General features: G+C 41.4%; 2 protein-coding genes and 1 long non-coding RNA gene across 6 annotated transcripts in view; 2 read left to right on the top strand and 1 right to left on the bottom strand.

Moving 5' to 3' along the window:
• The window catches only part of LOC146526212 (transient receptor potential cation channel subfamily M member 1-like), a 30,274-nt gene extending 23,332 nt beyond the window's left edge, over positions 1-6,942 (top strand). For 3 of the 4 annotated variants that reach the window (XM_085183863.1, XM_085184023.1, XM_085183788.1), the window contains 8 exons: positions 527-778; positions 974-1,148; positions 1,513-1,533; positions 2,817-2,961; positions 4,871-5,076; positions 5,327-5,459; positions 5,681-6,057; positions 6,146-6,942. In XM_085183863.1, coding sequence (XP_085039989.1) covers positions 527-778; positions 974-1,148; positions 1,513-1,533; positions 2,817-2,961; positions 4,871-5,076; positions 5,327-5,459; positions 5,681-6,057; positions 6,146-6,702 — 1,866 coding nt within the window. In that variant the 3' untranslated portion in view covers positions 6,703-6,942. The remainder of the gene's footprint in view (positions 1-526; positions 779-973; positions 1,149-1,512; positions 1,534-2,816; positions 2,962-4,870; positions 5,077-5,326; positions 5,460-5,680; positions 6,058-6,145) is intronic. The other variant, XM_085183945.1, reaches the window with a different exon arrangement.
• The window catches only part of LOC146526206 (uncharacterized), a 372,953-nt gene that overhangs the window by 281,511 nt on the left and 73,962 nt on the right, over positions 1-17,480 (bottom strand). The gene's annotated exons all lie outside the window — the stretch shown is intronic.
• LOC146526211 (tripartite motif-containing protein 16-like) lies at positions 11,810-14,286 on the top strand. The gene has a single exon (XM_085130754.1). It carries the CDS (start codon positions 12,153-12,155, stop codon positions 13,815-13,817), a length of 1,665 nt encoding a protein of 554 aa, XP_084986880.1. The 5' UTR covers positions 11,810-12,152; the 3' UTR covers positions 13,818-14,286.

The raw sequence follows: 17,480 nt of genomic DNA, 5'->3' as shown, positions 1-17,480 counted from the left end.
TTCTGCTCTGGAGGTCATTAAAATTTTGAAGGCAAAGCAAAGTTTGTGCCTGAAAATAAAAAACAAACAGCCAGTAACAGTTAGCATGAGCTCAGTAGGTGTGAGGACGAAATGAAATCTGATCGAGGTGCAGGGTGAGATCTGAAAAGCTAATAACAGAAAAAGAAAGTTTTATTTTTGCCTAATTAGAATTTTACACTTTACTGAAGAAACTACATGAAAAAATGTAACCAAATGCAACTGAAATTATGCTCAAAGGTTTAATCCTCTGAGTTGACAGCTTGAAAGGTGATCTCATATTAAAGGGTCTCTTCTTGAATTACACTTTTAACACAACATTTGATCCTTAATGGTTTTGTTCCATTAGAAATGCATTAGACTGAATTACATTAGGAATATTGATACTTTAGGAAACGTTTCAAATCATTACAGTTCAAGCGGGTTGTACAGTAACGCGTTTACAGTCTCTGAAAAATGAACTTCTGACCTTTTCTCCTGACCTGGATGAAAACACTCGCCTGGTCAGATCCTGATGTCCGAGCCTGGGAAGCTGAAGCAGAAGATCAACGTGTGGTTGGAGGACTACTGGAACATCACAGACCTGGTGGCTATCTCGGTCTTCATCTTTGGGTTCCTGCTGCGGCTCGAGCCTGAGCCCTACATGGGATATGGCCGCGTCATCTATTGCGTCGACATCATCTTCTGGTACATCCGAGTTCTTGACATCTTCGGAGTAAACAAATACCTGGGGCCCTATGTCATGATGATCGGCAAAATGGTAGGACCCCTGGTGTGGGTTTCTTCTTATGTTTTCATTCAGGAAGCCGCATTTACAGTCAGGCCAACGCAATGTTACACAACCTTTTGTAAAGGCACCAGGAAATCATAGTGTTACATTTAAAAGGACTGTGATGTACTGGTACCTGGGTATGATGTACTGGGTTAAATGTCTCGTGTTCCCACACGTCTCCAGATGATCGACATGTTGTACTTCGTGGTTATCATGCTGGTGGTGCTGATGAGTTTTGGTGTAGCTCGGCAGGCCATCCTCCACCCAGATGAGGAGCCGACGTGGCGCTTGGCCCGCAACATCTTCTACATGCCCTACTGGATGATCTACGGAGAGGTGTTTGCCGACTCCATAGACCGTAAGACTAGAATCCATAGTAAGACAGCTGTTAGTCCCCTGTCCTCATGCTGTCCTGACCCCGTCCTCCCTCCACGCTGTAAACTATCCGTTAGTCCACACACCCTGCTGTCCTCTCCCTCCAAAAACAATTGATCTCTGTATTTACTTTCACTGTACTTTTTGTTAATGACTTGGATACTACAAACGAATTTTATTTTTTCCCCTGGAGTTGATTTGTTGTGTTCATTGTGATTGTGACTGTCATCCTCTCCTTTGTTAGACATTATCTCCTTCAGTGGTTCCAACATGAAGTCTTCTTCACTTTCTGAGGATTTTCAGCTGATTCTTTTAATTCCTTCTTTCCTTCCGCTGCTCATGGACAGTTTACGCGATGGAAATCAACCGTAAGCATCTAAAAGCACTAACCCACTCAAACCAAACAGTCAATGTTAATGTGCTCATCTATGCGTTTGAGATCATACTAGGCTAATCTCATAGTGTTGTGAAATCTCAGTTGTATTATCTACTGACCATCATTTGTTGAATTTATGCTTTTAAACTCATTGATTTTCTTTTAACTCCCTTCGGTTCAGTCTCATTGAACCAGGAGAGGCTGAAATGAGTTTAGCAGCTGAAATAACGAACCTACCCTCCACTAAAATGTGTCATTTCATAAGTGCTGTCTATGAAACAAGGAAGTTCTGAGGGTGGGTGTTACAGACCCTATTTAAAATGTCCTTGGTAACACTCATAATTCAATTCAATTCAATTCAATTCAATTCAATTTTATTTATATAGCGCCAAATCACAACAAAAGTCGCCTCAAGGCGCTTCATAGATACAGAGAAAAACCCAACAATCATATGACCCCCTATGAGCAGCACTTTGGTGACAGTGGGAAGGAAAAACTCCCTTTTAACAGGAAGAAACCTCCTGCAGAACCAGGCTCAGGGAGGGGCGGGGCCATCTGCTGCGACCGGTTGGGGTGAGAGAAGGAAGACAGGATAAAAGACATGCTGTGGAAGAGAGACAGAGATTAATAACAGATATGATTCAATGCAGAGAGGTCTGTTAATACATAGTGAGTGAGAAAGGTGACTGGAAAGGAAAAACTCAATGCATCATGGGAATCCCCCGGCAGCCTACGTCTATTGCAGCATAACTAAGGGAGGATTCAGGGTCACCTGGTCCAGCCCTAACTATATGCTTTAGCAAAAAGGAAAGTTCATAAAAGCTCAGTTGCTCATAAATGCTGTTGCCTGATGTTGTCTTTTGCATTGTTATAGTTTACTCTTTATGTCAGCGGCCCCCAACCCCCGGGGCCTCGGACTGGTACCGGTCCGTGAGTCGTTTGGTACCGGGCCGCGAGAGTTGAGGCTCAGGCGTGAAATGTATAGTTTTCAAGGTTTTTATCGGTTTTCAGCGTTATTTTGTTATCGTTTTTATCGTTTACTCGGTTTTCCTTGGTCTTTTCACGTGTGTTAGGAATAAATTTTCTTTTTTTTGGTACCGGTACTAGTTTTATTTTGTTGTATTTATCCGCGACACCTTAAAGGCCAGTCCGTGAAAATATTGTCCGGCATAAACCGGTCCGTGGCGCAAAAAAGGTTGGAGACCACTGCTTTATGTCAGATTTAATGAGTGCTGCAAGTCTATGCATGTGTGTGTGTGTGTATTTGGGTTTCAGCTCCTTGTGGAGAAAACTTATATGATGAAGATGGGAAGAAGCTTCCTCCCTGCATCCCTGGAGCCTGGCTCACCCCCGCCATCATGGCTTGTTACCTGCTGGTAGCCAACATCCTTCTGGTCAACCTGCTCATTGCCGTCTTCAAGTCAGTACACCGAGCAGTCGTTGCAGACACGAGCTGTAACATATGTTCCGTCGTGGCTTAATTTTAAATCAGTTAGTAACCCGATCTACACATGACAGCCCAGAGAGCACAAAGACAAAAACTGGCATCCCCCAAAGCCAGCCTCAGACATGCCTTTATCCACACCTTGTAAGGTGTAGACAGCTGTCAATTAAGCTTTGACACTTGCACTGCAGACAAGGAAATTAGGGGTTGCAGACACTGACTCAGACAAAACCCACTTTAAAAACACTTGTCATATTTTTCAAGTTAAATGCAGTGAAGAAGAGTTGAGTTTAGTTTCAGTGTCGAAAAAGGGGAAACAGAAAAGTATGTGGACAAAATACTGAGAATGATCCGTGTGTGTCTGCTGATTATGGCTGTGTTTACTTTGCCATACTTACATACTTAGTATGTGACGTGAGGTTCATGATGAAGTGGTGACTGCCCAAGTAGACAGCTGTTCATGTCCACAAGCATGTATGATCCCGGCCTTATACTCACGTATTTGCTCGGAGCTGGAGGATGAACACACTGTTTGTGCCCTTATAGTTCAAACTCTTTAACATTAGTGTCGCGACAGACTGTAGAGCATGCCGACATCCAAAAGGAGCCTCATGTTCACCCCATTGATGACAAATTTTTCATCACTCAGACCCAAGCAGACTCTTGCACATCTTGATGCGTCTCAATCATCCAGGAAAATAAATCTCCAAAAGTTGATTCTGTTCATCTGGACGTAGCATTTTCTGGGAGAAACGTTTCATCACTCATCCAAGTGACTTCTTCAGTCTCAGCTGACTGCAGCTTTCAATCTTATAAACAGGACATTTGCATAATGACTGAAACCAGCCCACTGAAGGAACAATGGGCTGTGAGGTCAGTTCCTTAATCATTAATATGCAAATTCTCATGACCATTGATCAACAACCACTGACCAAAACCCACCATTCACTCATCACAGCATTGTAAGATGGCGAAAGATGTACCCTTAGGCCCCCTCCTCGATTCAGAGATGGTCTTTTCAGAGATGGAAAGACCATCTCTGAATCGAGGAGGGGGCCTAAGGGTACATCTTTCGCCATCTTACAATGCTGTGATTGCAGCCATTCCCCAACTCTCTGTGAATGGTACTCATGGCCATTGATCAGTGGGTTTTGGTCAGTGGTTGTTGATCAATGGTCATGAGAATTTGCATATTAATGATTAAGGAACTGACCTCACAGCCCATTGTTCCTTCAGTCGGCTGGTTTCAGTCATTATGCAAATGTCCTGTTTATAAGATTGGGGAAACCTGCAGTCAGCTGAGACTGAAGAAGTCACTTGGATGAGTGACGAAACGTTTCTCCCAGAAAACGCTTCGTCCAGATGAACAGAATCAACTTTTGGAGAGACTCTTGCACACTTCCAGTTTAACAAAGCTTTTAAATGAACTTTGACCTCAGCTCTTTCAAAGTTTAACCTTCTCTGCTCTGATACAAAGGGCTGTGTGGTCAATAGAAACAAAGTATCCATCTGGCAGCAGGAACATGAGTTGATGTTATTGGTGCTATACTGTGTCTATATCAAGACCTTGAGAGGAAATCATTTTGTTGGAAAATTTTCTATCCAAGGAAACATCTGAGGACAAAATGCTTAAATCTGCAGTGTGTCCCCTCAATCGCTCTACAGAGGTACAGTAGAGATGCACTGAAAACAATGGCCACGGCTGGGAATGTCACTTCCTGTGTAGATGTCACCATCATCTATTAACTCGTGGGAAGGAAAAATACCTAGAAACCATTTTCTAGTTAGCTCACGGTTCCAGTTGATAACTTCACCTTGAACTTTGAAAACCTGATTATATAACGATAAACTGATAATTAAGAGATTTTCTCCACTTCCTCCACAGCAACACCTTCTTTGAGGTGAAGTCCATCTCTAACCAGGTGTGGAAGTTCCAGCGATATCAGCTGATCATGACCTTCCATGACCGCCCCATCTTGCCCCCGCCGCTAATCGTCTTCCCCCACATCTACATTGTACTGAAGAGGCTGTGCTGCCACTGCAGACGGAGAGCAGAGGGTGGAGAGTACGACGACCGTGAAAGACGACTGCGTAAGACGGAGACCGCCAAAATCAGAACCTGAACTTAAACTCTGGATCCTGTTCAGTTTTTTTCAATATCTGATATCTAAAAATGTAATATGTTTAAGCACATCACTAACAGAAGCTAAAGTAGGTTAAAGGCTCAGTATGAATACAGCATAATCCTGGTATTTCTCGAGCTATCAGAACCACCAGTCTGAGGCCGACATTGCAGTCACGTGTGTTTGTGTGCCGAGTTTAAAACGCTGTGTTCCCTCAGAGCTGGTGTTGAATGCAGATGAGCTGAAGAGTCTGCATGAGTTTGAGGAACAGTGTGTGGAGGAATACTTCAGAGAGAAGGACGACGAGAAGCAGTCGTCTAACAACGAGCGAATAAGAGTCACGTCTGAAAGGTTCGTGTTCATCTCAGCGTGCAATCTGTGGAGGACCAAAACTGCCAGAATCAAAAATACACACGTTAAGAACTGAATAAAAAATACTTAAAATGCTGTTAAATGTGAAAAATAAACAAACAAAAATGTAATGATTTACCCGGCAACTGAAACTTAAGCGAGACAGCATAACTTACAACTTGTTGCCATCACAGCCCTGAGTACTCATGTCGTGTGTTCAGGGTGGAGAACATGTTCATGCGTCTGGAGGAGGTAAATGAAAGGGAACACTCGATGAAGGCATCCCTGCAGACGGTCGACCTCCGCCTGGCTCAGCTGGAGGAGTTCTCTAACCGAATGATGAACGCTCTGGAGAAGCTGGCGGGCGTCGACCGAGCAGAGCTCGTCCGCACGCACTCCAGAGGATCGTCCGTGTGTGAGCCGGGCACTCTGCTGCGCCAAGGCAGCATCAACAGCGTTGACGGGTACAGTCTGTACAGATACCAGCTGGAGCACGACGACAGGACGTCGGTTTTCGGAGACATGGAGGGAAACGACAGGAGGGTCCAGCAGAGTCCGGAGAGGCAAGGTGGGAACAGCGAGGGAAGAACCAAAACAGGTAGGACAGGAGATGAGTCTTTATTGGACGCATTATATCAGAAGAATGAAGGTAAACAGTTATCCTCTGTTTGAACTTCTCTTTTTAGGTGAATTGAAAGACTTCTGCTCAGCTCTGGAGGTACAAGGACTTAAGGACACTCAGTCGCTTTCAAACGTGGACATCCTCATCTCTCCCTGTGACCCAGACATCAAATCCCCCAAGATCTGCTCCAAAGATAAACCCGTAGAGAAGGGCCGACTGGAGGCGGCTGTGTCCTTCCCTCTGGAGAGGTCAAAGGTCACACAGTATTTATCCTCTCCGACCCTCAGCAGCTCTCCATCCTCCAACAAGAAGTATGTCAGCAACATCATCTATAGCCCCGGCCAGCAGGACCAGAATTGGGCCACTGAGTTGACCAGCAAGGAATCCAAAGAGGAACTAGATGAGACGAAGCTGCAAAGCCACGAACAGGAGGGTCAGAATAATAATGCAGAGGAGGAGGAGGAGCTGCTGGTAGGGGAGGACCAGATGTATCCAACGCTGCGCTCCAAGAGTCTCAATGCCAACCCAAGAAAGATGAGGAAGAAGAAGGAGGACGAGGAAACACCACGTACAGCCAGCAGTGTCAAAGACCTGGTTTCAGCGTTCAGTGGGGGGCCATGAGGACACGGGGAAGGACCAGGTCCAAAAACTCTTCAGACGACTGTTTATCCTGAAGGACTGAACCCTGCTCGGAACTCACGGGAGACGAATAAAGCAAACATAATGCTTCAGTATTCCTGAATCAATAATAGCTGCTAAACCTGAAGCTGCCCCCCCCCCCCCCCAACACAAAGCTCCTGCATTTTGTTCATTAAATTCCAGAAGAAAAAGTAAATGTAACCAGTTACAACAAACATAGTATCTTTAACCTAACTCAGGGGTGTCAAACTCAGATACACAGTGGGCCAAAATTCAAAACTGGAGCAAAGTCGCGGGCTAACGTTAATATTTATTGGGAAAAAAATCTTCCTCCAGATATTAGAATGAATCTTTTCTTATGGACTCAAATAAGTTTTGCTGGAAAACTTAATATGGAACAAGCAAAGCTTAATACTAAACAATATATATATTAGCTGTATAATACCAGTAGGCCAGCTTTAATAGTAATTTGGTATGGCTTCATGGGCCAAATGTAATTAGGCTGCGGGCCAAATTTGGCCCGCGGGCCAGAGTTTGACACCTATGATCTAACTGATCGTTTTCTCTGTCACGATCTTGACAGACAGCAGCACTGAAGACATCGCATGCTCATTGGCTACAGGCTTGTGACTGACATGTCGTTAGCCAATGAACATTCCCTGAATAATACTACTTTTTTTACTCTTGTATTGATCATATTTTATAAACTACAACAATTTCCTTGAAATGAATTCAGTTTTTTCACATAGTACAAGTTCACAACAACATGTATCACAATGGCAACTCGTATTTTAAGGGAAACACATTACAGTCTTACCTCAATGATGAGACGATCACGTGCTTTTCATTGTGTCTGCATTAAAAACATATTTGTCTTTAAACTCAGCAGCGCAGCGAAATCTTCTACTTTATTCGTTTATAGCAACTGCGCAGGACTGAAGCCAAAACACATCAAAACCTGATTGATTTTTTGTTTCATACAGAAGCCACGTGTGTTTTTTCTTGCTATGCACTAAAGCGCTTCGTTAAATCTGCAGTAAAATGAATATAAAACTGTCTAGAATAATAAGATTAATTAACTTTTTTCACTGTTTATCGTTTGCCTTCATTATCATAAGAATCTTACCTGTTTTGTAACATTGTTTCATTTAATCCCTGACCACCTCTCACTGAGTAATGAACCATTTAAGAAAATGTTTTAGTTTGAACTTTGTGTCAAAGCATTTCTTCTCTCCCAGTACGGCTCTGGGCTGGAGACTGCTTCATGTTTCATGGTCACCACAGGCACTGCTGAAAGAGTGGAATGAACAGCTTTATATGGTAATTTTATCACCCTTACACATGCTGAACATTCTTAACATTTTCTTTTCCCGTTGTCACCCACGTGACATATATGCATTATGTCCTGTGGGTGGCACAGTGGTGCAGTGGTTAGCCCTGTTTTCTGGTTTGAACATCAGATCTGTGTGTCTGCACGGATTTCCTCCAGCATATTATACATATATGCATTTCAATAAGGCGAGATCACTTGTAAGAATTTGATTTACTGAGAAGGAGAAATTAATGTATCTGGTGATTTGACTCCTATGAGCCATCATAGCATGAAGGAATCGCAGCAGTGATTTAGGACATGAGCCCCTGGATGCTGACGGGGGTGAAGATGAGGACTGAGGTCTGACTGATTGAGGCGACTGTCTAGTGGAGATGGGAAGAGGGTGGGTTGCATGAGTGTAAAAAGGAGAATGTGATAATAAAGGACGTATTCACACAGCGTTACACACTGGGTGTTTGTTTTTACATTTCGATCGCTTTCTGCAGGAGCTTTCAAGCTGCCCTCCTTCAGCTTCACACCACACGCAGTTCTCTCTTCAGGTCCCGGCGACATACTCAAGTGAGGAGACATGATTATTGATAGATTATAGGCTATATGATTATTATTATCAGATTATTGGGGTCAGGTTTGTGAGCCAGCCTCACCTGACACCACACCCTAAACGCACAGCTCCACCCCTCCCCTGCAGATGGCAGAGTGGCTCAAAGAAGGTGGGCGAGAAGAAGATGATTTGACCAGATTAATGATGACAGTACTGAGGCTGACAGCGTGAGAAAGAAGTAGTGATGTAGAGAACAGAAAAATAGACTAACACCCAGGAAAGTAGTCAGATGATTGATTACAGCTCTTCCTTACTGAACTTACAGAAATGCTTTATATCAGGTTAACTGGTGATTCCACATTGGCTGACAGGTATAGAAAGCATATTGAATAAAGCACTATATGAATATGTCGTTATGCTTGGTCAGACGTGTAGTCTAATGCATTGAGTCGTCAGTAAACCTACAAAAGTGATACATAAATGCTCGTCCATTTAATAGTCATATGACCTTATTCTTAAAGACACAGCAGACTTCCATGTTTTATAGCATATTGTGTGCTACATAATGTTTCTTGTCCAACGTTCTGTGTAAATACCAGCACATCCAAACAAAACAACTGATTCAGGCTACACTTATCCAGGGTTACACTGAGACCTGTCACAGTCTGCGTTGGCAGACTGTGTGGAGTGGAGAATAAGGAGAAAGTTAAACAAAGGTACAAAACGAACAGCTAGTCAAAAACAATATGACACTAAACAAAAACCTAAACTGGGAAAGTAGAAAGTAAGTAAAATTTATTTATATAGCGCTTTTCACAGATAAAAATCACAAAGTTATTTACAACACAAGAAATGGAAATATAAAACAATGTAACAGTAACTAAAACAGCAATGTAAAACAATAAAAACATAAGAAATTAATCAAATGCTTTTCTAAATAAAAATGTCTTCAGCTATTTTTTTTAAAAGAATCAATGGAGTCCGTGCAGCGTAGAGACAGCTCGAGAAGATGTATGTGGTTTCAGCAGGTCAGATAAATATTTGGGAGCTTGACCATGTAGGGCCCTAAAGGTTAGAACTAAAAAATTTTAAAATGAAACAGAAAACTTACAGGCAACCAGTGAAGGGAGGCTAAAACTGGAGTAATATGAGATCTTCTCTTGGTGCCTGTTAAGAGACGTGCTTCAGCACTCCGCACAGTCTGAAGACGATTTAAGGCTGATTTGTGCAAACAAGTAAAAAGACCGTTACAGTAGTCTAAACGGGAAGAAATAAAAGCATGAATAATCATCTCAAGTTCAGGCTTTGACACCATTAGTCTGAGTTTTGAAATATTCCTTAAATAATAAAAACAGTTTCGGACCAGCTGCTGAATGCTGCTCGAGCGACATCGAGCTGTCAAATATGACACTGAGGCTCGATTTTACATAAGAGTCTAAGAAGCTGAAAGTAAACATGGAACCTGGCGAGAATACATAAATACCTGGAAGTGTGAAACCAGGGGCGATTTTAGCCCATTTTTGGGGGTGCTTAAGCACCCCCAAAATGAATCAAAGCACCCCCAAAGATTTCTTACTTTTTTTGACAATATTTGCTGTTTGTGTGACACACTACTAAAATATAAAAAGCATACAGTACTGTACTTGTTTGAGACGTAACATTTTAACAACAAAAGTATAGATAACCCCCCTCCCAAAATGGTTTGTTCCAGCTCGCCTCTTTCCTGCTCTGGCTCTAGCGCTTGCTACCAGAGCGATGGTGGCTGAGACGCAGCGGGGCAGAGGTGTAAGTGCTTGGCTTAAAACAGGACATGTTAGCTGCATTTAACCTTCAGTTACTCTTCATATAGTTAGGTAGGAGTCAGACCATGTTTCTTTTTAGCTGAAAAACATTACACCCAGGTAACCTGCAGTGTTGAAAACATGTTTTCCACGATGTTTGCTACCCTACAATCCCTCCTGCTCTGTAGTAAAATCAGCGACATTTGACCGTCCTGTTGCTCCCATTGAAATTTATACAGCCTCTTTAAAATCTAAAACTTTAAATCGTCCGCAGCCTACTTTTGGTTACTACTGTCCTGTTTGAATTGGATAATAACTAGCTAACTGACTGGATGCCCATAACTCCTGTTGTGTTTGTGTGTGTGTGTGCAGAGAGACAGCCAGGTTCATAATGGATATAAGGAAGTTTTTTCACAAAAAGGAGCCACATTCAGGTAAAAGTGTAAAATCAAATGATCCATCAATCAAGAATAATGTTGGATCAGTGTTTCAATATTTATATCTTTTATTAGATGTTCATGTGGTTTGGTTATTTGCCTTTTGGTTGAAAGTACACTGAAAGAGGACTTTTTGTTAGTGATCTTAATAGAATTGTTTTCATATTAATGTAATTTTTCATCTAATTGAATACAATCTATTTGTGTATGATTGTCAGTCCAAAGAGGGAGAGAGGAAAGAGGGAACGTGAGGAGAAAATACAAGGTCAGGAAGAAACAGGTAAGAAAACAGACAGGGAGCAGTGACAGGCACAACAGAAACTGTTAAACTGACAAAGAGAAAAAACCTGATTTTACTCACAATCTGGAAGTTGTGTTCTCTCTATATTAAAGCTGCTATACAGAATCTACAAAACAAGCTGGGTTGAAACATTTTTGACCCTCTTTAACAACATTCCAACATAACATTATCATTGATCGGGGAGATTAAAAGTAATGATATATTTTTATGTGGTTCAGCCACAACTCTACTAAAACCTCAGCCAGTAATAGGTAGGCCAACTTTTGGACCGTCCAGTTGTCTGTATGACTGCCGCAGTACGTACATCACATTTGCACACTATCAGAAAGAGCCAAACAGCCCTGGTGGAGTGAGGAGCTGTAAAGAGAAGCAGATGCTCTGTTTATATTCTAAAAATGTTTTAAGCTTGTTTCAAAGATTCTGTACTGCAGCTTTAAATGTTTTCTAAAAGCACACAGACACTTATCAGTGTTTCTCAAACTTTTTACAGTGTGGACCACCTGAGAAAATGTCAAGCTCTCCTAAGGACCACTATGAAAGCATGAAAGTCATAAATCTTACAACACAAAATTATTATTATTAAATTAGTAAAATTAGTATCTGCAGTAAAGTTTTTTTCATACATTGTATACATTCTACCACAGGCAAAGTTGCCTCCATTTTTATAGTTTTTATTAATATTTTGAAACAACAACTGTAATCTCCATATATTTCAACTATTTCCTGGAAAAAAATGTGAACTTTAACCTCAAAATAAGTAGTTCATTCTTAAGGAGGCTCTAATACTTTGTAATAAACAAACCACACCCTGGCTCTTGTCACTGCCAGGATATTTCTTTAGTGCCTCCCTTCACAGATCTGTGTGTATCAGGATGGGTCTAAACAACATGGTGTAAATGCAGTTGCTGGTGAGCCTCATTTCCTGTAGGAGGAGAAAAAGAGCAGAGATCTGTTTCCCTTCACAGCACAGAGGTTGTTTCCGTTCAGAGAAAGTGAAACTGTCTGACAGTCACTGAGAGACGGTGAAACGGCACAGCACATGAATCAAATGGATCAAACAAAATTCTGCTGTTCAGTCTGTTTGGATCTACTGAAGGATCCGGTGGCTATTCCCTGTGGACACAGCTACTGCATGAACTGTATTAAAAGCTTCTGGGATGAAGAGGAAAAGAAGAAAATCTACAGCTGCCCTCAGTGCCGGAGGACTTTCACAGCGAGGCCTGTCCTGGAGAAAAACACCATGTTAGCAGATTTAGTGGAGCAGCTGAAGAAGACTGGACTCCAAGCTGCTCCTGCTGATCACTGCTATGCTGGACCTGAAGATGTGGCCTGTGATGTCTGCACTGGAAGAAAAATGAAAGCCTTCAAGTCCTGTTTAGTCTGTCTGGCATCTTACTGTGAGAAACACCTTCAGAGTCATAATATTGTTGCAGCTTCATTAAAGAAACACAAGCTGGTGGAGCCCTCCAAGAGGCTCCAGGAGAACATCTGCTCTCGTCACGATGAGGTGAAGAAGATGTTCTGCCGTACTGATCAGCAGAGTATCTGTTATCTCTGCTCTGTGGATGAACATAAAGGCCACGACACAGTCTCAGCTGCAGCAGAAAGGACTGAGAGGCAGAGAGAGCTGGAGGTGAGTCGACAAAACATCCAGCAGAGAATCCAGGACAGAGAGAAAGATGTGAAGCTGCTTCAACAGGAGGTGGAGGCCATCAATCAGTCTGCTGATCAAACAGTGGAGCACAGTGAGAAGATCTTCACTGAGCTGATCCATCTCATCCAGAAAAGAAGCTCTGATGTGAAGCAGCAGATCAGATCCCAGCAGGAAACTGAAGCGAGTCGAGTCAAAGAGCTTCAGGAGAAGCTGGAGCAGGAGATCGCTGAGCTGAAGAGGAAAGATGCTGAGCTGAAGCAGCTCTCACACACAGAGGATCACATCCAGTTTCTACACAACTACCCCTCACTGTCAGCACTCAGTGAGTCTACAGACTCATCCAGCATCAATATCCGTCCTCGGAGCTACTTTGAGGATGTGACAGCAGCTGTGTCAGAGGTCAGAGATAAACTACAGGACATTCTGAGAGAGGAATGGACAAACATCTCACTGACAGTCACTGAAGTGGATGTTTTACTGTCAGATCCATCAGAGCCAAAGACCAGAGCTGGATTCTTAAAATATTCACGTGAAATCACACTGGATCCAAACACAGCACACAAACAGCTGTTATTATCAGAGGGGAACAGAAAAGCAACATTAATGAAACAACAACAGTCTTATTCTGATCATCCAGACAGATTCACTGGATCGTGGTCAGTCCTGAGTAGAGAGAGTCTGACTGGACGTTGTTACTGGGAGGTGGAGTGGAGAGGGGGAGGAGTTTATGTAGCAGTCGCATACAAGAATATCAGCAGAAAAGGATATGAATCGAATTTTGGACATAATGACAAATCTTGGTCATTAGATTGTAACAACAACAGTTATACATTTTGGTACAACAACATCGAAACTCGTGTCTCAGGTCCTCGTTCCTCCAGAGTAGGAGTGTACCTGGATCACAGAGCAGGTATTTTGTCCTTCTACAGCGTCTCTGAAACCATGACTCTCCTCCACAGAGTCCAGACCACATTCACTCAGCCGCTCTATGCTGGACTGAGGTTTTACTATAAATATGGAGCCACAGCTGAGTTGATTAAAGTGAAATAGACTGAAGTCTTTCATATTGTGGGTTTAAATCTGTATTTTAGTTTCATTTTATTTTCTCTCCATCATTTCTGCACAGAGATCAGCTGTCAGTCAAACATTATGGGTGGTACCTCCACATCTTCTAGTTGTTCTCTTGATGTTTCTGAGTTTTTAAAGGAGATCTTTCCTGTGACTGTTTATGGAGGCTATCACTGCTCATCATCATTTTGATTTACTAAAATATTTCTCCACATGAAAATGTAAACTTCTCTATCCTCTAAATGTTTCTGGAATATTTGTATTGAAAAATGTCCACATTTCTCTTCATGAGTATGGCAGACCATGTGTGTGTGTTTGTGTTTGTTTTTGTCAAAATCATCAAACAAATGAGGAAAAACTGTGATTTTAATGAATGAATTCATATATTGTGTTGATGTTTTATTGTGTGAATAAACTGGAAGGTTTGACTATAAATCAAACTTTGAACAAAGTCTTTTCTTCTGTCTTCATTCCAGGATCTCACTCAAATCTGATGCAGAAAATATGAAACTAATCTGAGAGAATAACTGAAGCAGTTTTCCTCCTGAAGCATCACAAAGTTCAGAGTTCATGTTTAGAGCAGAAGATTCAGCAGTCGCTCTGTGACCTTTCAACTTTCTTCACTAAAACAGCTTCATTACAGAGAAACAAGTCACAGTTTCTTGATGTTCTTAAGTCCTTTAAAATGTTTGTAATGGTCCTGAATGCAGCATCAGTGTCGCAGGTTTAAAAGGTCACTTTCTGTTGTGTTCAAAGATTTCCTTCAGATATGGTCTTTAATCAGTAAAGCCAGTGATACAGCAGTGTCATTAGCTGTGTTATTGGCACCAGGCTGTGTTTATGTATGTATTTAATTCTGTCTGAGGATGTCTTCACCATGAAATGATCATTTGCTCAGCTGCTGTGTCTCATCTCTTATCAGACATTGGTTGGAACAGAGTTTTGTTGCTGACCATCTGACAAGAGGGTGAAGAAAAGCTTCAGGCTTCATTTGGACACTACGTTGGACAGAAGTCTCCACAAAAATGACTCAGAAACACAAATATTATTAATGAAAGTCCAAATGTCAAAAAGGGGTCATACATGATCCTGAGAAATGTCCTTGAACATTTGAACATGAGTCAGAGGGTTGTCAGGTTTCTACACTGCATTGTGGCATCAAGCCTGAGATGTCTGTGTAAACAAGTATGGAGGACACAAATGCACAGACGCAGTCGAGCTGTTTACTGCTGATGAGGAAGGAAAATAGTCTGTTGGATATTAAAGCAGCATTTATTAGAGTAAGAACAGATACTTGTGTCCTTCATTTGATCCCCGTCAATTTACAGAAGACTTAAGGACCCTTTGACTTCTAACATACAGCTGCATGTTTACAATTTTATTATTTATTGATTTATTTCTAGCAAAGCGAGACTTTACTGATTAAAGACATATAATCAGACAGACAGTAATAAACAATCAAATACATCCAATTATCATCAATATTTAAATAAAAAGAACCATCGCACCAAACAAAACAACAATTCAACAGACAGTTCTATAAAACTGTGGATGATTCAAAGTGCTGCTATAACTGCACAACAAAACTGCAGTGAGAAAAGCTTTGGATGTTCAGTTTAGTTATAATGACAGTTAAACAACTAAAATACTCGATTAAGTAGGTGAGAAAAAGTTACATTTACTGGATCAGTTTAAGACCAAAATACATTTGAATGAATTACTGACATGGACACTTTGTGAAAAATTACTAAACAGTTCAGGCAAAATTTTACTAAAACCTTGAATTAAACTTGAAAGTTTGCATTTCAAGCACATCTTGATGTTTTAATTTAAAATTCACAGTGACTGTGTACATAGGAAAAACTGCAAAAAGATTTTTGTTTGTTTTTGTAAACATTGTGGAGCGATCTGCATTTGTTATTGCTAAATTTAAATATTTGTGTCTATTAAATGATCATGATGGCAGTAATGTCATTTGAACATAGCATCTTTATTTATAACGCACTTTACATCCAACAATGTTGACCAAAGTGCTACAAATATAAAACAGAGAGAAAACAGTTTAAATTACATATAAAATATCTTAAAATTAAAAATAATAGAATTAATAAGAAAACATATTAAGAGACATCAACAAGTCCTGCTGTGCTGAAAGCCAAGGTAAATAACTATAAGATAAGATAAGATAACCTTTATTAGTCCCACACATGGGAAATTTGTTTTGTCACAGAAGGAAGTGGACAGTGCAAAAGTTATATAGCAAAATTAGAATACAATAAGAATAAAATACTGTACACAACTGTACAGAATAGAATAAATAAAATACTATATACAGTAGAATAAATAGAATAAAATATACAATAGGATAAAAATAGAATCCAAATGCTTTATACAACTGAGTAAAAATACAACTTTGTCAGAAAAAGAGTATTGCACTTAGTGTTATTGCACATGTGTGGATGTTTGATTAGTTGGAGTCTTTGTTGTGGAGTCTGACAGCAGTGGGGAGGAAAGACCTGTGAAATCTCTCCGTCCCACACCGTGGGTGCCGCAGCCACTGAAGGAGCTGCTCAGAGTCTCCTGCATGGGGTGGGAGATGTTGTCCAACAGGGATGACAGCTTAGCCACCATTCTCCTGTCACTCACCACCTCCACTGGGTCCAGAGGGCATCCTGGAGCAGAGCTGGCCCTTCTAATCTAATATGTTTTAAGACGTGATTTAAAAACAGATAAGGAAGGTGTCTAACATGTAAAGGCAACTCATTCCACAATTTTGGTGCTGCCACATCAAACGCCCGATCCCCTCTGAGCTTACGATTAGTCCTGGGCACGCTCAGGAGGAGCTGGTCTGCCGACCTGAGGGACCGAGAAGGTATGTGTGGATGAAGAAGCTCCGAGAGGTACAGAGGGGCAGCATTGGACAAACATTTAAAAACAAATAAAAGCAGCTTAAAATGGATCCTAAAATGCACGGGCAGCCAATGAAGTGAATATAAAACTGGGGTGATATGCTCGAATCAACGAGTGCCAGTTAAAAGTTGTGCAGCAGCATTCTGAACTAGCTGCAGTCGAAAAACAGAAGATCGACTCACCCCAAAATAAAGAGAATTACAGTAATCCAGCCGAACGGTTACAAAAGCATGGATTACTGTTTCAAATTGTTGTCTCGCAAGAAAGTGCTTAATTTTGGCCAGCTGCCTCAGATGAAAGAAACTAGACGTTACAACCAACCCGATCTGGCTTTCGGGCTTAAGATCAGAATCCATTTTAAAACCCAGATTAACAATCTCTAGTTTACAGAATTATTTCAGGGATTGCAAATCAACACACGGAACAGCAGTAGAGGCAGGTCTGAACACCATTACTTCAGTTTTAGAATCATTAAAACAAAGAAAGTTTAGCGCCAACCGCGACTTGACGTCCTCCAGACATGTTTGCAAATGATTTACAGAAGACCCATCTTTCTTTTTAAGAGGAACATAAATCTGGCAGTCATCTGCATAACAGTAAAAAGAGAGTCCGTGTTTCCTAAGAATTGAGCCTAATGGAAGTAAATAAAACGAAAACAAGGCCCAGAATGGAACCCTGTGGTACTCCATGAGACAACGGAGCACGGGAGGACTCACAGTTTCCTAAGCGAACTGA

This window comes from Neolamprologus multifasciatus, chromosome 1, assembly GCF_963576455.1.
Source record: "Neolamprologus multifasciatus chromosome 1, fNeoMul1.2, whole genome shotgun sequence".
Taxonomy (NCBI): domain Eukaryota; kingdom Metazoa; phylum Chordata; class Actinopteri; order Cichliformes; family Cichlidae; genus Neolamprologus; species Neolamprologus multifasciatus.
This window is presented reverse-complemented; position numbering and strand designations above follow the sequence as displayed.

Excerpts from the sequence above, each read along its gene's own strand:
- LOC146526211 (XM_085130754.1), top strand. The coding sequence starts at position 12,153 with ATGAATCAAATGGATCAAACAAAATTCTGCTGTTCAGTCTGTTTGGAT.